General features: G+C 35.4%; 5 protein-coding genes across 5 annotated transcripts; all 5 read right to left on the reverse strand.

Moving 5' to 3' along the window:
- Positions 1–3,370: 3,370 nt before the first annotated feature.
- LOC128169700 (uncharacterized) lies at positions 3,371–4,392 on the reverse strand. Its single transcript, XM_052835793.1, has 3 exons — positions 4,308–4,392; positions 3,723–4,217; positions 3,371–3,576 (listed from the first exon to the last, which is right to left on the reverse strand). Exons 1-3 carry the CDS (start codon positions 4,330–4,332, stop codon positions 3,371–3,373), a joined length of 726 nt encoding a protein of 241 aa, XP_052691753.1. The 5' UTR covers positions 4,333–4,392.
- A 4,087-nt stretch (positions 4,393–8,479) lies between these two features.
- LOC128169698 (uncharacterized) lies at positions 8,480–9,501 on the reverse strand. Its single transcript, XM_052835792.1, has 3 exons — positions 9,417–9,501; positions 8,832–9,326; positions 8,480–8,685 (listed from the first exon to the last, which is right to left on the reverse strand). Exons 1-3 carry the CDS (start codon positions 9,439–9,441, stop codon positions 8,480–8,482), a joined length of 726 nt encoding a protein of 241 aa, XP_052691752.1. The 5' UTR covers positions 9,442–9,501.
- Positions 9,502–13,517: 4,016 nt separating this feature from the next.
- Positions 13,518–14,539, reverse strand: LOC128169701 (uncharacterized). Its single transcript, XM_052835794.1, has 3 exons — positions 14,455–14,539; positions 13,870–14,364; positions 13,518–13,723 (listed from the first exon to the last, which is right to left on the reverse strand). Exons 1-3 carry the CDS (start codon positions 14,477–14,479, stop codon positions 13,518–13,520), a joined length of 726 nt encoding a protein of 241 aa, XP_052691754.1. The 5' UTR covers positions 14,480–14,539.
- Positions 14,540–18,554: 4,015 nt separating this feature from the next.
- Positions 18,555–19,933, reverse strand: LOC128169704 (uncharacterized). The gene is made up of 4 exons (XM_052835798.1): positions 19,814–19,933; positions 19,492–19,547; positions 18,907–19,401; positions 18,555–18,760 (listed from the first exon to the last, which is right to left on the reverse strand). Exons 2-4 carry the CDS (start codon positions 19,514–19,516, stop codon positions 18,555–18,557), a joined length of 726 nt encoding a protein of 241 aa, XP_052691758.1. The 5' UTR covers positions 19,517–19,547; positions 19,814–19,933.
- On the reverse strand, positions 19,880–23,468 carry LOC128169703 (uncharacterized). Its single transcript, XM_052835797.1, has 2 exons — positions 20,798–23,468; positions 19,880–20,003 (listed from the first exon to the last, which is right to left on the reverse strand). Exons 1-2 carry the CDS (start codon positions 23,242–23,244, stop codon positions 19,994–19,996), a joined length of 2,457 nt encoding a protein of 818 aa, XP_052691757.1. The 5' UTR covers positions 23,245–23,468; the 3' UTR covers positions 19,880–19,993.
- Positions 23,469–24,090: the final 622 nt, after the last annotated feature.

Below are 24,090 nucleotides of genomic sequence, written 5' to 3' on the forward strand. Positions count from 1 at the left end.
CAATCATTTACTACATTTGATGAATATCTTGCTACAATTGAAATTTAATTGTAAACTATAGATCAATTCAATAGTCTATCAATTACTGCCAGGAATAACTACTATGTTTATAAAATTTCATATCTATTGCTACTTAACATTAGAATGCAGGATAATGAGCAATTAAATAATGATATTAAAAAAAGCAGTTACCTTTAACAAGTGAAAAACCCATATAATCCAACAAAGTCACAATCAAAAGACTGATAAATCACCAAATCATCAGATATTTATAGAAAGAAATGATTGACAGTCACGTAAATTAATAGGCGGAGTCCCGCATTCCCGCACACGCATCTCGTCAAAGTGCCTATACCCTAACCCTAACCCTAACCCTAACCCTAACCCTAACCCAAACCCTAACCCTAACCCTAACCCTAACCCTAACCCTAACCCTAACCCTGCTAAATCTTTTATAATTGATCTTTCCACCCTTACTTGTCCTTTACTATATCAAAACAAAGGAATAATCAGCTTTAGTTCAATGATAAATCCTTTTACTGTAAAATTACACCCCTGTAAAGGAACCCATAGTTTTCTGTTTAAAGGAAAAAAAAACTGTACAGTTAATCACTTAGGAAACCTTCTAAATCTTTTGAAATTCAACTTTACACCCTAAATTATCTTTTAGTATATTAAAACAAAGAAATAATCAGCTTTAGTTCAATGATTCATCCTTTAGCTGTAAAATTACACCCCTATGAAGGAACCCATAATTTTCTGTTTAATGTTAATAAAATCAGTTCAGTTAATCACTTAGGAAACCTGCTAAATCTGTTGGAATTCATCTTTACACCCTTACTTGTCTTTTATCACATTAAAACAAAGAAATAAACAGCTTTAGTTAAATGATAAATCATTTTCTTATAGAATTACACCCCCACGAAGGAACCCATAATTTTCTGTTTATTGTTAAATTATATGTTTCTGTATGAATAATCACCTAGGAAACCTCCTAAATCTTTTGGAATGTACCCTCACGCCCTAGTTTATCTTTTCTCACATTACTACAAAGAAAAAATCAACATCAGACCCCAGAAAAATCCTTTTATTGTGAAATTACACCCCTATGAAAGAACCCATATTTTTCTGTTTAATGTTAAACAAATCTGTATAGTTAATCACCTAGGAAACGTGATGAATCTTTTTGAATTCGTCTTCACACCCTAAATTTTCTTTTATTATATTAAAACAAAGAAATTATCAGCTTTAGGTCATTGATTTATCCTTTTACCTTAAAATCACACCCCTATGAAGGAACCCATAATACTCTGTTTTACATTAAAAAATCAGGACAGTTAATCACCAAGGAAACCTGCTAAATCTTTTGGAATTCATCTTCACGCCCTAAATAATAATTTATTTTATTGAAGCAAAGAAATCATCAGCTTAAGTTGAATGGTAAATCCCTTAATTTTAAGAATGCACCCCTCTGAAGGAACCCATTATTTCCTGTCCATCATTCAATTATCTATTTAGTTAGTCCCTTACAAAACCGTCCAAATCCTTTTGAATTCATCCTCACACCCTAAATTATCTTTTATTATATTAAAACAAAGAAATAATCAGCTTTAGTTCTATGATAAGTACTTTTATAGTAAAATTACACCCCTTTGAAGGAACCCAGAATTTTCTGTTTAACGTTTAAAAATCAGTACAATTAAATCTGTTTACATTCATCCCCACACCCTGAATTATCTTTTATTATATTAAAACAAAGTAACAATCAGCTGTTGAAACTTGCACCCTCTATTTATCGTTCAATAATGTGCTGTGCTTGACATTGAAGAACCATAAGATTGTATCACCTTTTTTATTCTGCTGATAATGGGAATTGAACCCACTCCTTTTCCTGGTTGATAGCAGGAAATGTGCTCTAATACACCATATCAGCTTTATTGGTGATTATATAATCTTATGGAGATAGAGGGAGAAAAAAGAGAGATTGCATTCAAAAGACAAAATCAATGGTGGATGTGTTTATCCCAGTTCGCCAGAGGTCCTCTATTCTAAAAGCAGTGAACGAGAGCACAGAAATAACGAAGCAAATCTAAAATCAAACAAAGGCTACGGACACGATTTAAAACTCGTACCACAATATAACAGTATCAAGAAAATTCCAAATATAAACAAATAGTACTCCTTCTAAATAATATAATGTGACAAAAAGTTAACTCCGCCTACAAAAGGTCACGTGATCTTTTTTTGACATTGACGAGATGCAACTGAGTTGCAATATCGCAAATACCCCTATACCCTAACCCTAACCCTAACCCTGAAGTTACAAAAAGTGTGCTTTTTGACCCACTCCCCTAACCCTAACCCTAACCCTAACCCCCTAACCCTAACCCTAACCCAACCCAACCCTAACCCTAACCCTAACCCAAACCCTAACCCTAACCCTAACCCTAACCCCTAACCCCTAACCCTAACCCTAACCCTAACCCTAACCCTCTAACCCTAACCCTAACCCTAACCCTAAACCCTAACCCTAACCCTAACCCTAACCCTACCCTTCCCCAACCCGGAAGTTTAAGGGCTAACCCCGAGCTAACCCTGATTTTTAGGGTCATCCCGGGTTTATCATCTAAAATCTAATCCCAGACCTTGATATTCGGGGATAATGTTGTACAGAGGTAGGTCACATGAAATATCCACCAACCCTTCCCCAACCCGGAAGTTTAAGGGCTAACCCCGAGCTAACCCTGATTTTTAGGGTCATCCCGGGTTTATCATCTAAAATCTAATCCCAGACCTTGATATTCGGGGATAATGTTGTACAGAGGTAGGTCACATGAAATATCCACCAACCCTTCCCCAACCCGGAAGTTTAAGGGCTAACCCCGAGCTAACCCTGATTTTTAGGGTCATCCCGGGTTTATCATCTAAAATCTAATCCCAGACCTTGATATTCGGGGATAATGTTGTACAGAGGCTGTTGAAATTAAATATACATTAAAATTTTCCAAATTTGGATTTTTAAAGGGATAAAGTTTTATCCACTATGTATAACTGATGTTGCGCTGGGCGGACTGTTGAAAAACTAACCAACAAATTATTTTAAAGATCATTCGTTTATTAGTTTTCGTATTTGTTGTTAAAACATACTCATTTTTTACTCTTATCAAAAATGACATCAACATATATTTTATGAAGTTACTTTCCTTGCATCAACATAATGTTAATATAATATATAGCTTCCTGCTTCTTTTACCTTTCATTACTTTAGCAAATTTGCACTAACAAAAGGTTTACATAAAGGATAACATAAATGATAAGCAATACTTAGTGAACAGATGCTTTTCTTTTTATACAAACCATAAGCAAACTTTTATTGCAAATCATTCCCAACCAAGTTGTTTAGCTCTTGCTGGAGCTTTGTTCTTTCGTTGATTGCTCTTTTCTTCTTGACTATTTTCTTTACTTTGTCCTGTAAATAGTTGGTGAAATCCCCGCGAACGTCTGGCTTCCATCCCACGCTCCATATGCGATCCTCCACACCATCTTTTATCAAATTTTGGATGTCTACCATTTTTGCTATTGTAACAAAACAACACTTTTTGAGTTCTCATTCTATCTCAAAGCATAAGCATTACGAATAAATGAAACTGGCATTCATTCTTTTATCTTAATTTAACTATAAACGTTTCCCCGTTGCTATACATGGAGTATATTATACTTACTTGGAGAAATGGTTTCCTGCAATCCCAGCCAGTAATGAATGTACGCTAGCTGTAACTTCGAAACTTTTTCCTGTTCTTTGCGGTAGCTCCTTTCGATGCTCTTGAACACTTCCGCGACTTCTTTTCTTATGTTTTCATTTAATTCTTCCACAGATGTCGCGATCTTAGCTTCTGTTTCCTCTTCTTCAAATTCTTCATTCTCTATCATTTTTCTCTTTTTAGGATTTGCTAGAGCCATTTCTAACTCGTCTATTCTCGAGTTCACTTGACTAATTTGGAAGGAAAGTGCGTTTTCAAATTCAGGCTTCACCTCTTTATCAATTTTCTTATGAATCTGGTCCAAATCAGCTTCGAACTTGGCACATTCTGTTCCTGAGTCCAATTTTTTTTCAAGGTTTTCAAGCTTAATACCAACTTCTCTTATTTTACGACTGAACTTCCCGAGAGTCTCAAGGACAAATTCTCTTAAGGCTTCATACTTTGGATCGTTTTCATCTATCAAATATGATTCAAAAACATGCATGTAAAGTTGTAATAAGCTTGCTATATTAAACAATGTTTCAATATCTATGTTATAAAAATTACCTTCGGATAGCCAGTCATTCTCCATACTGCTATTTAATTCAAGACAAGTGAGGAATCTGTAATGCACAGGAACATCGTAAAATAATTAAAATAAACGTATGTGACAAAATATTTTGTTTTATAAGAACAAAACCAATTGTGTTTGATTGAGTCATTTTAATCTTATCTATGGAAGTCTGTACATATTCTAAAATTGTAGAATGATTTAATATTATTATTTTTTTATTTGAACTTCCTTTAGACAAACAAGAAATTAATTTTGCATTCTAAAGATTCTTTATCATTAGGAATACTGATTACTTTCAATTAATGAATTGCTTACCTCTCCTAAGAAAATCACCGTCTGCACTGAAGGAGTGACAAGGAAACAATGACTGTGCTTTCTGTGTTAACGTTAGCAGGCGCTCTGAGTGATGGGGTAAACCCAGGGTATACCCGGGTTAAATCCGGGATAAACTCAGGGTATACCCGGGTTAAACCCAGGATATACCCGGGTTTAACCCAGGGTATACCCTGGGTACACCAAGGGTATACCCGGGGTAAACCCAGGGTATACCCGGGGTAAACCCAGGGTATACCCGGGGTATACCCAGGGTAAACTCAGGGTATACCCTAGTTGATCCCAGTGTATACACGGGTTCAACACAGAGTAAAACAATGTTAGACCTTAAGTTTAATGAGCCAAAGTTTTAAACGTAATTATCTTAATTAAGTATATCAAAAAGTTTCATTAATATCAATCATTTACTACATTTGATGAATATCTTGCTACAATTGAAATTTAATTGTAAACTATAGATCAATTCAATAGTCTATCAATTACTGCCAGGAATAACTACTATGTTTATAAAATTTCATATCTATTGCTACTTAACATTAGAATGCAGGATAATGAGCAATTAAATAATGATATTAAAAAAAGCAGTTACCTTTAACAAGTGAAAAACCCATATAATCCAACAAAGTCACAATCAAAAGACTGATAAATCACCAAATCATCAGATATTTATAGAAAGAAATGATTGACAGTCACGTAAATTAATAGGCGGAGTCCCGCATTCCCGCACACGCATCTCGTCAAAGTGCCTATACCCTAACCCTAACCCTAACCCTAACCCTAACCCTAACCCTAACCCTAACCCAACCCAACCCTAACCCTAACCCTAACCCTAACCCTAACCCTAACCCTAACCCAAACCCTAACCCTAACCCTAACCCTAACCCTAACCCTAACCCTGCTAAATCTTTTGGAATTGATCTTTCCACCCTTACTTGTCCTTTACTATATCAAAACAAAGGAATAATCAGCTTTAGTTCAATGATAAATCCTTTTACTGTAAAATTACACCCCTGTAAAGGAACCCATAGTTTTCTGTTTAAAGGAAAAAAAAAACTGTACAGTTAATCACTTAGGAAACCTTCTAAATCTTTTGAAATTCAACTTTACACCCTAAATTATCTTTTAGTATATTAAAACAAAGAAATAATCAGCTTTAGTTCAATGATTCATCCTTTAGCTGTAAAATTACACCCCTATGAAGGAACCCATAATTTTCTGTTTAATGTTAATAAAATCAGTTCAGTTAATCACTTAGGAAACCTGCTAAATCTGTTGGAATTCATCTTTACACCCTTACTTGTCTTTTATCACATTAAAACAAAGAAATAAACAGCTTTAGTTAAATGATAAATCATTTTCTTATAGAATTACACCCCCACGAAGGAACCCATAATTTTCTGTTTATTGTTAAATTATATGTTTCTGTATGAATAATCACCTAGGAAACCTCCTAAATCTTTTGGAATGTACCCTCACGCCCTAGTTTATCTTTTCTCACATTACTACAAAGAAAAAATCAACATCAGACCCCAGAAAAATCCTTTTATTGTGAAATTACACCCCTATGAAAGAACCCATATTTTTCTGTTTAATGTTAAACAAATCTGTATAGTTAATCACCTAGGAAACGTGATGAATCTTTTTGAATTCGTCTTCACACCCTAAATTTTCTTTTATTATATTAAAACAAAGAAATTATCAGCTTTAGGTCATTGATTTATCCTTTTACCTTAAAATCACACCCCTATGAAGGAACCCATAATACTCTGTTTTACATTAAAAAATCAGGACAGTTAATCACCAAGGAAACCTGCTAAATCTTTTGGAATTCATCTTCACGCCCTAAATAATAATTTATTTTATTGAAGCAAAGAAATCATCAGCTTAAGTTGAATGGTAAATCCCTTAATTTTAAGAATGCACCCCTCTGAAGGAACCCATTATTTCCTGTCCATCATTCAATTATCTATTTAGTTAGTCCCTTACAAAACCGTCCAAATCCTTTTGAATTCATCCTCACACCCTAAATTATCTTTTATTATATTAAAACAAAGAAATAATCAGCTTTAGTTCTATGATAAGTACTTTTATAGTAAAATTACACCCCTTTGAAGGAACCCAGAATTTTCTGTTTAACGTTTAAAAATCAGTACAATTAAATCTGTTTACATTCATCCCCACACCCTGAATTATCTTTTATTATATTAAAACAAAGTAACAATCAGCTGTTGAAACTTGCACCCTCTATTTATCGTTCAATAATGTGCTGTGCTTGACATTGAAGAACCATAAGATTGTATCACCTTTTTTATTCTGCTGATAATGGGAATTGAACCCACTCCTTTTCCTGGTTGATAGCAGGAAATGTGCTCTAATACACCATATCAGCTTTATTGGTGATTATATAATCTTATGGAGATAGAGGGAGAAAAAAGAGAGATTGCATTCAAAAGACAAAATCAATGGTGGATGTGTTTATCCCAGTTCGCCAGAGGTCCTCTATTCTAAAAGCAGTGAACGAGAGCACAGAAATAACGAAGCAAATCTAAAATCAAACAAAGGCTACGGACACGATTTAAAACTCGTACCACAATATAACAGTATCAAGAAAATTCCAAATATAAACAAATAGTACTCCTTCTAAATAATATAATGTGACAAAAAGTTAACTCCGCCTACAAAAGGTCACGTGATCTTTTTTTGACATTGACGAGATGCAACTGAGTTGCAATATCGCAAATACCCCTATACCCTAACCCTAACCCTAACCCTAACCCTGAAGTTACAAAAAGTGTGCTTTTTGACCCACTCCCCTAACCCTAACCCTAACCCTAACCCCCTAACCCTAACCCTAACCCAACCCAACCCTAACCCTAACCCTAACCCAAACCCTAACCCTAACCCTAACCCTAACCCCTAACCCCTAACCCTAACCCTAACCCTAACCCTAACCCTCTAACCCTAACCCTAACCCTAACCCTAAACCCTAACCCTAACCCTAACCCTAACCCTACCCTTCCCCAACCCGGAAGTTTAAGGGCTAACCCCGAGCTAACCCTGATTTTTAGGGTCATCCCGGGTTTATCATCTAAAATCTAATCCCAGACCTTGATATTCGGGGATAATGTTGTACAGAGGTAGGTCACATGAAATATCCACCAACCCTTCCCCAACCCGGAAGTTTAAGGGCTAACCCCGAGCTAACCCTGATTTTTAGGGTCATCCCGGGTTTATCATCTAAAATCTAATCCCAGACCTTGATATTCGGGGATAATGTTGTACAGAGGTAGGTCACATGAAATATCCACCAACCCTTCCCCAACCCGGAAGTTTAAGGGCTAACCCCGAGCTAACCCTGATTTTTAGGGTCATCCCGGGTTTATCATCTAAAATCTAATCCCAGACCTTGATATTCGGGGATAATGTTGTACAGAGGCTGTTGAAATTAAATATACATTAAAATTTTCCAAATTTGGATTTTTAAAGGGATAAAGTTTTATCCACTATGTATAACTGATGTTGCGCTGGGCGGACTGTTGAAAAACTAACCAACAAATTATTTTAAAGATCATTCGTTTATTAGTTTTCGTATTTGTTGTTAAAACATACTCATTTTTTACTCTTATCAAAAATGACATCAACATATATTTTATGAAGTTACTTTCCTTGCATCAACATAATGTTAATATAATATATAGCTTCCTGCTTCTTTTACCTTTCATTACTTTAGCAAATTTGCACTAACAAAAGGTTTACATAAAGGATAACATAAATGATAAGCAATACTTAGTGAACAGATGCTTTTCTTTTTATACAAACCATAAGCAAACTTTTATTGCAAATCATTCCCAACCAAGTTGTTTAGCTCTTGCTGGAGCTTTGTTCTTTCGTTGATTGCTCTTTTCTTCTTGACTATTTTCTTTACTTTGTCCTGTAAATAGTTGGTGAAATCCCCGCGAACGTCTGGCTTCCATCCCACGCTCCATATGCGATCCTCCACACCATCTTTTATCAAATTTTGGATGTCTACCATTTTTGCTATTGTAACAAAACAACACTTTTTGAGTTCTCATTCTATCTCAAAGCATAAGCATTACGAATAAATGAAACTGGCATTCATTCTTTTATCTTAATTTAACTATAAACGTTTCCCCGTTGCTATACATGGAGTATATTATACTTACTTGGAGAAATGGTTTCCTGCAATCCCAGCCAGTAATGAATGTACGCTAGCTGTAACTTCGAAACTTTTTCCTGTTCTTTGCGGTAGCTCCTTTCGATGCTCTTGAACACTTCCGCGACTTCTTTTCTTATGTTTTCATTTAATTCTTCCACAGATGTCGCGATCTTAGCTTCTGTTTCCTCTTCTTCAAATTCTTCATTCTCTATCATTTTTCTCTTTTTAGGATTTGCTAGAGCCATTTCTAACTCGTCTATTCTCGAGTTCACTTGACTAATTTGGAAGGAAAGTGCGTTTTCAAATTCAGGCTTCACCTCTTTATCAATTTTCTTATGAATCTGGTCCAAATCAGCTTCGAACTTGGCACATTCTGTTCCTGAGTCCAATTTTTTTTCAAGGTTTTCAAGCTTAATACCAACTTCTCTTATTTTACGACTGAACTTCCCGAGAGTCTCAAGGACAAATTCTCTTAAGGCTTCATACTTTGGATCGTTTTCATCTATCAAATATGATTCAAAAACATGCATGTAAAGTTGTAATAAGCTTGCTATATTAAACAATGTTTCAATATCTATGTTATAAAAATTACCTTCGGATAGCCAGTCATTCTCCATACTGCTATTTAATTCAAGACAAGTGAGGAATCTGTAATGCACAGGAACATCGTAAAATAATTAAAATAAACGTATGTGACAAAATATTTTGTTTTATAAGAACAAAACCAATTGTGTTTGATTGAGTCATTTTAATCTTATCTATGGAAGTCTGTACATATTCTAAAATTGTAGAATGATTTAATATTATTATTTTTTTATTTGAACTTCCTTTAGACAAACAAGAAATTAATTTTGCATTCTAAAGATTCTTTATCATTAGGAATACTGATTACTTTCAATTAATGAATTGCTTACCTCTCCTAAGAAAATCACCGTCTGCACTGAAGGAGTGACAAGGAAACAATGACTGTGCTTTCTGTGTTAACGTTAGCAGGCGCTCTGAGTGATGGGGTAAACCCAGGGTATACCCGGGTTAAATCCGGGATAAACTCAGGGTATACCCGGGTTAAACCCAGGATATACCCGGGTTTAACCCAGGGTATACCCTGGGTACACCAAGGGTATACCCGGGGTAAACCCAGGGTATACCCGGGGTAAACCCAGGGTATACCCGGGGTATACCCAGGGTAAACTCAGGGTATACCCTAGTTGATCCCAGTGTATACACGGGTTCAACACAGAGTAAAACAATGTTAGACCTTAAGTTTAATGAGCCAAAGTTTTAAACGTAATTATCTTAATTAAGTATATCAAAAAGTTTCATTAATATCAATCATTTACTACATTTGATGAATATCTTGCTACAATTGAAATTTAATTGTAAACTATAGATCAATTCAATAGTCTATCAATTACTGCCAGGAATAACTACTATGTTTATAAAATTTCATATCTATTGCTACTTAACATTAGAATGCAGGATAATGAGCAATTAAATAATGATATTAAAAAAAGCAGTTACCTTTAACAAGTGAAAAACCCATATAATCCAACAAAGTCACAATCAAAAGACTGATAAATCACCAAATCATCAGATATTTATAGAAAGAAATGATTGACAGTCACGTAAATTAATAGGCGGAGTCCCGCATTCCCGCACACGCATCTCGTCAAAGTGCCTATACCCTAACCCTAACCCTAACCCTAACCCTAACCCTAACCCAAACCCTAACCCTAACCCTAACCCTAACCCTAACCCTAACCCTGCTAAATCTTTTGGAATTGATCTTTCCACCCTTACTTGTCCTTTACTATATCAAAACAAAGGAATAATCAGCTTTAGTTCAATGATAAATCCTTTTACTGTAAAATTACACCCCTGTAAAGGAACCCATAGTTTTCTGTTTAAAGGAAAAAAAAACTGTACAGTTAATCACTTAGGAAACCTTCTAAATCTTTTGAAATTCAACTTTACACCCTAAATTATCTTTTAGTATATTAAAACAAAGAAATAATCAGCTTTAGTTCAATGATTCATCCTTTAGCTGTAAAATTACACCCCTATGAAGGAACCCATAATTTTCTGTTTAATGTTAATAAAATCAGTTCAGTTAATCACTTAGGAAACCTGCTAAATCTGTTGGAATTCATCTTTACACCCTTACTTGTCTTTTATCACATTAAAACAAAGAAATAAACAGCTTTAGTTAAATGATAAATCATTTTCTTATAGAATTACACCCCCACGAAGGAACCCATAATTTTCTGTTTATTGTTAAATTATATGTTTCTGTATGAATAATCACCTAGGAAACCTCCTAAATCTTTTGGAATGTACCCTCACGCCCTAGTTTATCTTTTCTCACATTACTACAAAGAAAAAATCAACATCAGACCCCAGAAAAATCCTTTTATTGTGAAATTACACCCCTATGAAAGAACCCATATTTTTCTGTTTAATGTTAAACAAATCTGTATAGTTAATCACCTAGGAAACGTGATGAATCTTTTTGAATTCGTCTTCACACCCTAAATTTTCTTTTATTATATTAAAACAAAGAAATTATCAGCTTTAGGTCATTGATTTATCCTTTTACCTTAAAATCACACCCCTATGAAGGAACCCATAATACTCTGTTTTACATTAAAAAATCAGGACAGTTAATCACCAAGGAAACCTGCTAAATCTTTTGGAATTCATCTTCACGCCCTAAATAATAATTTATTTTATTGAAGCAAAGAAATCATCAGCTTAAGTTGAATGGTAAATCCCTTAATTTTAAGAATGCACCCCTCTGAAGGAACCCATTATTTCCTGTCCATCATTCAATTATCTATTTAGTTAGTCCCTTACAAAACCGTCCAAATCCTTTTGAATTCATCCTCACACCCTAAATTATCTTTTATTATATTAAAACAAAGAAATAATCAGCTTTAGTTCTATGATAAGTACTTTTATAGTAAAATTACACCCCTTTGAAGGAACCCAGAATTTTCTGTTTAACGTTTAAAAATCAGTACAATTAAATCTGTTTACATTCATCCCCACACCCTGAATTATCTTTTATTATATTAAAACAAAGTAACAATCAGCTGTTGAAACTTGCACCCTCTATTTATCGTTCAATAATGTGCTGTGCTTGACATTGAAGAACCATAAGATTGTATCACCTTTTTTATTCTGCTGATAATGGGAATTGAACCCACTCCTTTTCCTGGTTGATAGCAGGAAATGTGCTCTAATACACCATATCAGCTTTATTGGTGATTATATAATCTTATGGAGATAGAGGGAGAAAAAAGAGAGATTGCATTCAAAAGACAAAATCAATGGTGGATGTGTTTATCCCAGTTCGCCAGAGGTCCTCTATTCTAAAAGCAGTGAACGAGAGCACAGAAATAATGAAGCAAATCTAAAATCAAACAAAGGCTACGGACACGATTTAAAACTCGTACCACAATATAACAGTATCAAGAAAATTCCAAATATAAACAAATAGTACTCCTTCTAAATAATATAATGTGACAAAAAGTTAACTCCGCCTACAAAAGGTCACGTGATCTTTTTTTGACATTGACGAGATGCAACTGAGTTGCAATATCGCAAATACCCCTATACCCTAACCCTAACCCTAACCCTAACCCTGAAGTTACAAAAAGTGTGCTTTTTGACCCACTCCCCTAACCCTAACCCTAACCCTAACCCCCTAACCCTAACCCTAACCCAACCCAACCCTAACCCTAACCCTAACCCAAACCCTAACCCTAACCCTAACCCTAACCCCTAACCCCTAACCCTAACCCTAACCCTAACCCTCTAACCCTAACCCTAACCCTAACCCTAAACCCTAACCCTAACCCTAACCCTAACCCTACCCTTCCCCAACCCGGAAGTTTAAGGGCTAACCCCGAGCTAACCCTGATTTTTAGGGTCATCCCGGGTTTATCATCTAAAATCTAATCCCAGACCTTGATATTCGGGGATAATGTTGTACAGAGGTAGGTCACATGAAATATCCACCAACCCTTCCCCAACCCGGAAGTTTAAGGGCTAACCCCGAGCTAACCCTGATTTTTAGGGTCATCCCGGGTTTATCATCTAAAATCTAATCCCAGACCTTGATATTCGGGGATAATGTTGTACAGAGGTAGGTCACATGAAATATCCACCAACCCTTCCCCAACCCGGAAGTTTAAGGGCTAACCCCGAGCTAACCCTGATTTTTAGGGTCATCCCGGGTTTATCATCTAAAATCTAATCCCAGACCTTGATATTCGGGGATAATGTTGTACAGAGGCTGTTGAAATTAAATATACATTAAAATTTTCCAAATTTGGATTTTTAAAGGGATAAAGTTTTATCCACTATGTATAACTGATGTTGCGCTGGGCGGACTGTTGAAAAACTAACCAACAAATTATTTTAAAGATCATTCGTTTATTAGTTTTCGTATTTGTTGTTAAAACATACTCATTTTTTACTCTTATCAAAAATGACATCAACATATATTTTATGAAGTTACTTTCCTTGCATCAACATAATGTTAATATAATATATAGCTTCCTGCTTCTTTTACCTTTCATTACTTTAGCAAATTTGCACTAACAAAAGGTTTACATAAAGGATAACATAAATGATAAGCAATACTTAGTGAACAGATGCTTTTCTTTTTATACAAACCATAAGCAAACTTTTATTGCAAATCATTCCCAACCAAGTTGTTTAGCTCTTGCTGGAGCTTTGTTCTTTCGTTGATTGCTCTTTTCTTCTTGACTATTTTCTTTACTTTGTCCTGTAAATAGTTGGTGAAATCCCCGCGAACGTCTGGCTTCCATCCCACGCTCCATATGCGATCCTCCACACCATCTTTTATCAAATTTTGGATGTCTACCATTTTTGCTATTGTAACAAAACAACACTTTTTGAGTTCTCATTCTATCTCAAAGCATAAGCATTACGAATAAATGAAACTGGCATTCATTCTTTTATCTTAATTTAACTATAAACGTTTCCCCGTTGCTATACATGGAGTATATTATACTTACTTGGAGAAATGGTTTCCTGCAATCCCAGCCAGTAATGAATGTACGCTAGCTGTAACTTCGAAACTTTTTCCTGTTCTTTGCGGTAGCTCCTTTCGATGCTCTTGAACACTTCCGCGACTTCTTTTCTTATGTTTTCATTTAATTCTTCCACAGATGTCGCGATCTTAGCTTCTGTTTCCTCTTCTTCAAATTCTTCATTCTCTATCATTTTTCTCTTTTTAGGATTTGCTAGAGCCATTTCTAACTCGTCTATTCTCGAGTTCACTTGACTAATTTGGAAGGAAAGTGCGTTTTCAAATTCAGGCTTCACCTCTTTATCAATTTTCTTATGAATCTGGTCCAAATCAGCTTCGAACTTGGCACATTCTGTTCCTGAGTCCAATTTTTTTTCAAGGTTTTCAAGCTTAATACCAACTTCTCTTATTTTACGACTGAACTTCCCGAGAGTCTCAAGGACAAATTCTCTTAAGGCTTCATACTTTGGATCGTTTTCATCTATCAAATATGATTCAAAAACATGCATGTAAAGTTGTAATAAGCTTGCTATATTAAACAATGTTTCAATATCTATGTTATAAAAATTACCTTCGGATAGCCAGTCATTCTCCATACTGCTATTTAATTCAAGACAAGTGAGGAATCTGTAATGCACAGGAACATCGTAAAATAATTAAAATAAACGTATGTGACAAAATATTTTGTTTTATAAGAACAAAACCAATTGTGTTTGATTGAGTCATTTTAATCTTATCTATGGAAGTCTGTACATATTCTAAAATTGTAGAATGATTTAATATTATTATTTTTTTATTTGAACTTCCTTTAGACAAACAAGAAATTAATTTTGCATTCTAAAGATTCTTTATCATTAGGAATACTGATTACTTTCAATTAATGAATTGCTTACCTCTCCTAAGAAAATCACCGTCTGCACTGAAGGAGTGACAAGGAAACAATGACTGTGCTTTCTGTGTTAACGTTAGCAGGCGCTCTGAGTGATGGGGTAAACCCAGGGTATACCCGGGTTAAATCCGGGATAAACTCAGGGTATACCCGGGTTAAACCCAGGATATACCCGGGTTTAACCCAGGGTATACCCTGGGTACACCAAGGGTATACCCGGGGTAAACCCAGGGTATACCCGGGGTAAACCCAGGGTATACCCGGGGTATACCCAGGGTAAACTCAGGGTATACCCTAGTTGATCCCAGTGTATACACGGGTTCAACACAGAGTAAAACAATGTTAGACCTTAAGTTTAATGAGCCAAAGTTTTAAACGTAATTATCTTAATTAAGTATATCAAAAAGTTTCATTAATATCAATCATTTACTACATTTGATGAATATCTTGCTACAATTGAAATTTAATTGTAAACTATAGATCAATTCAATAGTCTATCAATTACTGCCAGGAATAACTACTATGTTTATAAAATTTCATATCTATTGCTACTTAACATTAGAATGCAGGATAATGAGCAATTAAATAATGATATTAAAAAAAGCAGTTACCTTTAACAAGTGAAAAACCCATATAATCCAACAAAGTCACAATCAAAAGACTGATAAATCACCAAATCATCAGATATTTATAGAAAGAAATGATTGACAGTCACGTAAATTAATAGGCGGAGTCCCGCATTCCCGCACACGCATCTCGTCAAAGTGCCTATACCCTAACCCTAACCCTAACCCTAACCCTAACCCAAACCCTAACCCTAACCCTAACCCTAACCCTAACCCTAACCCTAACCCTGCTAAATCTTTTGGAATTGATCTTTCCACCCTTACTTGTCCTTTACTATATCAAAACAAAGGAATAATCAGCTTTAGTTCAATGATAAATCCTTTTACTGTAAAATTACACCCCTGTAAAGGAACCCATAGTTTTCTGTTTAAAGGAAAAAAAACTGTACAGTTAATCACTTAGGAAACCTTCTAAATCTTTTGAAATTCAACTTTACACCCTAAATTATCTTTTAGTATATTAAAACAAAGAAATAATCAGCTTTAGTTCAATGATTCATCCTTTAGCTGTAAAATTACACCCCTATGAAGGAACCCATAATTTTCTGTTTAATGTTAATAAAATCAGTTCAGTTAATCACTTAGGAAACCTGCTAAATCTGTTGGAATTCATCTTTACACCCTTACTTGTCTTTTATCACATTAAAACAAAGAAATAAACAGCTTTAGTTAAATGATAAATCATTTTCTTATAGAATTACACCCCCACGAAGGAACCCATAATTTTCTGTTTATTGTTAAATTATATGTTTCTGTATGAATAATCACCTAGGAAACCTCCTAAATCTTTTGGAATGTACCCTCACGCCCTAGTTTATCTTTTCTCACATTACTACAAAGAAAAAATCAACATCAGACCCCAGAAAAATCCTTTTATTGTGAAATTACACCCCTATGAAAGAACCCATATTTTTCTGTTTAATGTTAAACAAATCTGTATAGTTAATCACCTAGGAAACGTGATGAATCTTTTTGAATTCGTCTTCACACCCTAAATTTTCTTTTATTATATTAAAACAAAGAAATTATCAGCTTTAGGTCATTGATTTATCCTTTTACCTTAAAATCACACCCCTATGAAGGAACCCATAATACTCTGTTTTACATTAAAAAATCAGGACAGTTAATCACCAAGGAAACCTGCTAAATCTTTTGGAATTCATCTTCACGCCCTAAATAATAATTTATTTTATTGAAGCAAAGAAATCATCAGCTTAAGTTGAATGGTAAATCCCTTAATTTTAAGAATGCACCCCTCTGAAGGAACCCATTATTTCCTGTCCATCATTCAATTATCTATTTAGTTAGTCCCTTACAAAACCGTCCAAATCCTTTTGAATTCATCCTCACACCCTAAATTATCTTTTATTATATTAAAACAAAGAAATAATCAGCTTTAGTTCTATGATAAGTACTTTTATAGTAAAATTACACCCCTTTGAAGGAACCCAGAATTTTCTGTTTAACGTTTAAAAATCAGTACAATTAAATCTGTTTACATTCATCCCCACACCCTGAATTATCTTTTATTATATTAAAACAAAGTAACAATCAGCTGTTGAAACTTGCACCCTCTATTTATCGTTCAATAATGTGCTGTGCTTGACATTGAAGAACCATAAGATTGTATCACCTTTTTTATTCTGCTGATAATGGGAATTGAACCCACTCCTTTTCCTGGTTGATAGCAGGAAATGTGCTCTAATACACCATATCAGCTTTATTGGTGATTATATAATCTTATGGAGATAGAGGGAGAAAAAAGAGAGATTGCATTCAAAAGACAAAATCAATGGTGGATGTGTTTATCCCAGTTCGCCAGAGGTCCTCTATTCTAAAAGCAGTGAACGAGAGCACAGAAATAATGAAGCAAATCTAAAATCAAACAAAGGCTACGGACACGATTTAAAACTCGTACCACAATATAACAGTATCAAGAAAATTCCAAATATAAACAAATAGTACTCCTTCTAAATAATATAATGTGACAAAAAGTTAACTCCGCCTACAAAAGGTCACGTGATCTTTTTTTGACATTGACGAGATGCAACTGAGTTGCAATATCGCAAATACCCCTATACCCTAACCCTAACCCTAACCCTAACCCTGAAGTTACAAAAAGTGTGCTTTTTGACCCACTCCCCTAACCCTAACCCTAACCCTAACCCCCTAACCCTAACCCTAACCCAACCCAACCCTAACCCTAACCCTAACCCAAACCCTAACCCTAACCCTAACCCTAACCCCTAACCCCTAACCCTAACCCTAACCCTAACCCTCTAACCCTAACCCTAACCCTAACCCTAAACCCTAACCCTAACCCTAACCCTAACCCTACCCTTCCCCAACCCGGAAGTTTAAGGGCTAACCCCGAGCTAACCCTGATTTTTAGGGTCATCCCGGGTTTATCATCTAAAATCTAATCCCAGACCTTGATATTCGGGGATAATGTTGTACAGAGGTAGGTCACATGAAATATCCACCAACCCTTCCCCAACCCGGAAGTTTAAGGGCTAACCCCGAGCTAACCCTGATTTTTAGGGTCATCCCGGGTTTATCATCTAAAATCTAATCCCAGACCTTGATATTCGGGGATAATGTTGTACAGAGGTAGGTCACATGAAATATCCACCAACCCTTCCCCAACCCGGAAGTTTAAGGGCTAACCCCGAGCTAACCCTGATTTTTAGGGTCATCCCGGGTTTATCATCTAAAATCTAATCCCAGACCTTGATATTCGGGGATAATGTTGTACAGAGGCTGTTGAAATTAAATATACATTAAAATTTTCCAAATTTGGATTTTTAAAGGGATAAAGTTTTATCCACTATGTATAACTGATGTTGCGCTGGGCGGACTGTTGAAAAACTAACCAACAAATTATTTTAAAGATCATTCGTTTATTAGTTTTCGTATTTGTTGTTAAAACATACTCATTTTTTACTCTTATCAAAAATGACATCAACATATATTTTATGAAGTTACTTTCCTTGCATCAACATAATGTTAATATAATATATAGCTTCCTGCTTCTTTTACCTTTCATTACTTTAGCAAATTTGCACTAACAAAAGGTTTACATAAAGGATAACATAAATGATAAGCAATACTTAGTGAACAGATGCTTTTCTTTTTATACAAACCATAAGCAAACTTTTATTGCAAATCATTCCCAACCAAGTTGTTTAGCTCTTGCTGGAGCTTTGTTCTTTCGTTGATTGCTCTTTTCTTCTTGACTATTTTCTTTACTTTGTCCTGTAAATAGTTGGTGAAATCCCCGCGAACGTCTGGCTTCCATCCCACGCTCCATATGCGATCCTCCACACCATCTTTTATCAAATTTTGGATGTCTACCATTTTTGCTATTGTAACAAAACAACACTTTTTGAGTTCTCATTCTATCTCAAAGCATAAGCATTACGAATAAATGAAACTGGCATTCATTCTTTTATCTTAATTTAACTATAAACGTTTCCCCGTTGCTATACATGGAGTATATTATACTTACTTGGAGAAATGGTTTCCTGCAATCCCAGCCAGTAATGAATGTACGCTAGCTGTAACTTCGAAACTTTTTCCTGTTCTTTGCGGTAGCTCCTTTCGATGCTCTTGAACACTTCCGCGACTTCTTTTCTTATGTTTTCATTTAATTCTTCCACAGATGTCGCGATCTTAGCTTCTGTTTCCTCTTCTTCAAATTCTTCATTCTCTATCATTTTTCTCTTTTTAGGATTTGCTAGAGCCATTTCTAACTCGTCTATTCTCGAGTTCACTTGACTAATTTGGAAGGAAAGTGCGTTTTCAAATTCAGGCTTCACCTCTTTATCAATTTTCTTATGAATCTGGTCCAAATCAGCTTCGAACTTGGCACATTCTGTTCCTGAGTCCAATTTTTTTTCAAGGTTTTCAAGCTTAATACCAACTTCTCTTATTTTACGACTGAACTTCCCGAGAGTCTCAAGGACAAATTCTCTTAAGGCTTCATACTTTGGATCGTTTTCATCTATCAAATATGATTCAAAAACATGCATGTAAAGTTGTAATAAGCTTGCTATATTAAACAATGTTTCAATATCTATGTTATAAAAATTACCTTCGGATAGCCAGTCATTCTCCATACTGCTATTTAATTCAAGACAAGTGAGGAATCTGTAATGCACAGGAACATCGTAAAATAATTAAAATAAACGTATGTGACAAAATATTTTGTTTTATAAGAACAAAACCAATTGTGTTTGATTGAGTCATTTTAATCTTATCTATGGAAGTCTGTACATATTCTAAAATTGTAGAATGATTTAATATTATTATTTTTTTATTTGAACTTCCTTTAGACAAACAAGAAATTAATTTTGCATTCTAAAGATTCTTTATCATTAGGAATACTGATTACTTTCAATTAATGAATTGCTTACCTCTCCTAAGAAAATCACCGTCTGCACTGAAGGAGTGACAAGGAAACAATGACTGTGCTTTCTGTGTTAACGTTAGCAGGCGCTCTGAGTGATGGGAAAGACTAGTTAACACGGCTTGTGTATCATCAATCCATAAGCTCAACGTTCGAGTAAGCATTTGCAAATGCCAAATATTAGAGTTTACTTTGTCCTGTAATTGCAAGTTATGGTAAAAGATTATCTTGCCGTTTTAAATTATAAAACAGTTCAAAAAGAGGTGAAATAGTTCATTCATACTTTTTTGTGCGTGATTTATTTAGTACGCTATGTTTGCGGACAAAGATCTGTCTGCGAACTTAAACCATTAATAAATTATACACTATGATAAAAAAAAAATTCAAAACATTTTCAATTTTCTTATTCAACATAAATGGAGACTTTGTGAAATCATGACCTTGAAGAAAAAAAACCCTTTCTCAGTATTTAATTGAAGTTCTTAGTTCATTAGGTTGATTCACAAGAAACTTTTAGCCATCTAAACAATTTTTTATTCTTAAGTACTTCCATTCTCTACACAATACATTATCAAAAAATAGACTCGACGGAAACTATTTAAGAAGTTAAAAAAAATGTTCTAAATTTCACAAACTCCCTGATAAATGTTTGATAAAGAAATAAAAGTCAAAGATTACTTTTTTCACATTTACTTCCAAATTAAATACTCAGACAAAAATAAACTTAGACAAAATGTATTTGCTTTAGTGATTGCCGATGTAGAAATTCCGAAATCAACAATATCCTGCTTATAATCAAACATGACTTATAACTCACATAACTGTTAAATGTAAATGCAATTAAATTATGCTTCTTGCAGCATATATTTACTTATTTGAAAGTCTTTGTAGTTTTGTTTCAAAAGCCCGAAATGTACGGAAAGGAATATTTGATCTTAAACACTGTAATTTAAAGCGTTCGTATTTTTCACGAATGGTAACTTCTGCCAACCTTTGAGCATGCAGGAATTCCAACTCTTGGGCTGACCAGGGAGCTTTCAAGGATGTAGAAATCGGGAAGCAAGTGGAAGTTCTTCGATGTCCGATGTCTTTATCAAATAGAATAGGGTCATCGTCAGCATTGTCATGATCGACGTATTTTGGGGGGAGTTCTTCGACTTTATTGTCATTGGTAGTAACCTCTTCTGATTGCTTTGTTTCTCCCTTCTTCGTACTTTTCTTTTCTGCACCTGTCAACATTTCAAGTTTATGTGGGATGGTGAAGTGCAAGCGATTAAACTGCAAATTGCGAAATCTAAAGCTGACCAATTGCAACTTTGACAAAATCTCCAAGGCGATCAGTTTGTTTTTATCTACCGGTAGGTCGATCGTCAGTAAAGCTAACCTGTCATATTCGACATATTGGCCCTGCATCAAAAGTGCAATACAGCTGATATACGTCATTGTTATTACTAATTGTTCCATATCCATATTTTCTTTCTGGAGCCTTCGAAGGCACATTGTTAACCAAGGAAGAATCTTTGGGGTTTTCTTAATCTTACTTGGGTATATTAGCCCCCGTTTTTCCAATTCACCTCTTACTAAATCTGATATTGTGACAAGTGTGTTTTCTGTGATATCTGTAGAACGTTTGTCATATACAACCGTCCAGAATTTATCATTAAATGACCAAGTCAGTGTCATATTCCCATGCCTGTCATATGTTGTAACAGCTGGAAAATGTTTAAGGTCAAGTTCAAGAATACCAGCTTTTATGACTTCTGCCACTGATATATTACTTTTATCCAAGAGCAGGTACAAGCTGGGGAAAACCATTTGGGAATTTGTTCTTCTGTTTGTTGTTAACAGTTTGACCAGCGATCTAATTGTTACAGCACCGACTGTCTTAAATGTTGTCTTGCAAGATTTTATCTCTCGTAGGAAATCTTCAAAAAGAACGTAACTGGCAGCCTTGCCAGTTTCGTGCAGGTCATGTAGTAAGGCAACAACCAAATGTCGACCAATGACTCCATAGCTGCCATCCAAGTGATCGTGCAATCCCACTGACCGTTTTATCATCTTAGATATGACCTCAGATGTTGTCCATATTTCTTGTGGGGGAATGCTATATTCGTTTTGCATACAGGTTGAGTACACTTCTAAAGATAGAAATCCATAGTGGTCAGTTGAACTTCTACTGGGACCAAGAGCTCCTGGTCCTAGATTGATAGAGTAAGATGTACTCCTTCCACAAAGTGGCTTTCCCCACAAAAGTTTTTCGGAGGCTAGTTCCAACTGATAGGATTGCCAGGTGGCACGCACATTTCCTGTTTTTTTATACTCGTTCAATAATTCTTTAAGTTCCTTGCAAATCCATAAACCCAAATGTCGAATGCATGTTAGAATATGCAAAGGAAAAGGCACCAACAGAGGTACAGTTTCTAAAAGTACTTCTAGATTGGTTAAATTAATAAAATCCATAGCATTTATATGGTCAGCAACTGAATCCTGCGAAACAACAAATTCAATCCTACATGTACTTCTCCTTAGTAATGTCCAGTTGCTTTGAAATGTAGATATATAATGATCAGCGTCGCGTAGGAATGCCTCTGCTGTCGATCGTGGGAAACACATACCTCCAACAATGCAACCCGACACTGGATGATATCGACAATTGGGTTGACGATGTGGAATGTCAGCGTAAAGTTGAACAAACTGCACCTCGTGTGGAAAACGACAAATCGTCCGCAAACAAGTTTTGATATCCATTGGTCTTCCATCTAGATTGCTCTGATAGTTGGCACAGTCTTTGAATGATAAGCATGTACAAAGTGTTCCTCTGTGGCCGATGATTTGTTGCAATCCCGCAGTAGACCAAAGAAGATCAACTTCTTTAGAGTCTGACAGTATGTTTGCAGCAACATGGATAGTTGTACGCAAAGTAAATTGGGTATTAAAATCTGACAATGATAATCCACAGGTCATTTTTTCACCAAAGCGGAAGCAAAATATGATTGGTCTCAAAAGTCCAGTTTGGGTCAGTTGGTTTAAAGATGCTTGCAAAGCATCGAGTATTGCATAACAATCGTCAGGTAAAATGAACATTTTTCGAACGTCATTTATGTCATTCTTTTCGAGAGTTCTTCTAGCCTCTCCACGCAAAGCAAGAGCCATTAGTGTATTTTTAAAATTCTCTCTCAGCTGAAGAAATGTGGCGAGGGCTTGTTGTCTCACTTGCTGAATGGATAATGCAACTGAATGCATCTGGTGCATAGGAATTAAAGCTATCCAACATTCCCACCCTCTTTCATAAAATAGCTGGAACCCTAAGCTGTTTGAGAAGGTCATAAGTTCGCTTTTACTGTATTCTGTTAATCTGACGTTCTTTTTCAAAAAGCCTCTAACGTTCCGTAGACTTGCATTATCATTTGGAAACAGTGTGATATGTCTCACGGGCATTCTTATTGCGGCCAAAGATTTAAACTCCACAACGCATCCATCAATGTCAAAGGAATATCTCAACCATACTTCTCTTTCTACTTCATCGACTGTCAGACATCTTCCAAAAATCCGATCATCCCTTCTTAAAAAGAGTTGTGGTGTTTCAGATACAGAATTGTACGCCTTGGCTAGGTTGAAATTCTCCAACACCGTTTCAGAAAAAGTTTGTTCCGTATCTTCCATATCCATCTAAAATTTTTAAAAAATATGACGTGTTTAGACACTCGTAATGAGAAAAGCTTTTTTTTTTTATAATATCTAATTTTCAACTTAGATGATGATAAGAAATAATTACCCGGCATTATATCTCAATTAATTAATTTTTTAACAAAAATATATATTAAACTCTATTCTCAAAGATCAACCTTGGGTTAAACCCGAGTAAAGCCTAGGGTATATTCCGGGGTAAACCTAAATATAACTCGGCCTTTACCATGGTTTAATCCAGGGTACACCCGGGTAAAACCCAGGGTATACGCTGGGTTTAACCAAGAGTATGCCCGGATTTAACACAGATTAAACGCGGGTTTAACCTAGAGGATACCCAGGTTTAACCCAGGGTATACCCGGGTTTAACCCAGGGTATACCCGGGTTTAACCCAGGGTATACCCGGGGTAAACCCGGGATAAACTCAGGGTATACCTGGGTTAAACCCAGGATATACCCGGGTTTAACCCAGGGTATACCCTGGGTACACCAAGGGTATACCCGGGGTAAACCCAGGGTATACCCGGGGTAAACCCAGGGTATACCCGGGGTATACCCAGGGTAAACTCAGGGTATACCCTAGATGATCCCAGTGT

Source organism: Crassostrea angulata, unplaced genomic scaffold (assembly GCF_025612915.1).
Source record: "Crassostrea angulata isolate pt1a10 unplaced genomic scaffold, ASM2561291v2 HiC_scaffold_184, whole genome shotgun sequence".
Lineage (NCBI taxonomy): Eukaryota > Metazoa > Mollusca > Bivalvia > Ostreida > Ostreidae > Magallana > Magallana angulata.

Coding starts and splice junctions, on each gene's coding strand:
- LOC128169700 (XM_052835793.1), bottom strand. CDS start 4,332: ATGGAGAATGACTGGCTATCCGAAG. Junction 4,218..4,307: donor GAATGACTGGCTATCCGAAG/GTAATTTTTATA, acceptor CATATTTGATAG/ATGAAAACGATCCAAAGTAT. Junction 3,577..3,722: donor GCAGGAAACCATTTCTCCAA/GTAAGTATAATA, acceptor TTGTTACAATAG/CAAAAATGGTAGACATCCAA.
- LOC128169698 (XM_052835792.1), bottom strand. CDS start 9,441: ATGGAGAATGACTGGCTATCCGAAG. Junction 9,327..9,416: donor GAATGACTGGCTATCCGAAG/GTAATTTTTATA, acceptor CATATTTGATAG/ATGAAAACGATCCAAAGTAT. Junction 8,686..8,831: donor GCAGGAAACCATTTCTCCAA/GTAAGTATAATA, acceptor TTGTTACAATAG/CAAAAATGGTAGACATCCAA.
- LOC128169701 (XM_052835794.1), bottom strand. CDS start 14,479: ATGGAGAATGACTGGCTATCCGAAG. Junction 14,365..14,454: donor GAATGACTGGCTATCCGAAG/GTAATTTTTATA, acceptor CATATTTGATAG/ATGAAAACGATCCAAAGTAT. Junction 13,724..13,869: donor GCAGGAAACCATTTCTCCAA/GTAAGTATAATA, acceptor TTGTTACAATAG/CAAAAATGGTAGACATCCAA.
- LOC128169704 (XM_052835798.1), bottom strand. CDS start 19,516: ATGGAGAATGACTGGCTATCCGAAG. Junction 19,402..19,491: donor GAATGACTGGCTATCCGAAG/GTAATTTTTATA, acceptor CATATTTGATAG/ATGAAAACGATCCAAAGTAT. Junction 18,761..18,906: donor GCAGGAAACCATTTCTCCAA/GTAAGTATAATA, acceptor TTGTTACAATAG/CAAAAATGGTAGACATCCAA.
- LOC128169703 (XM_052835797.1), bottom strand. CDS start 23,244: ATGCCCGTGAGACATATCACACTGTTTCCAAATGATAATGCAAGTCTA.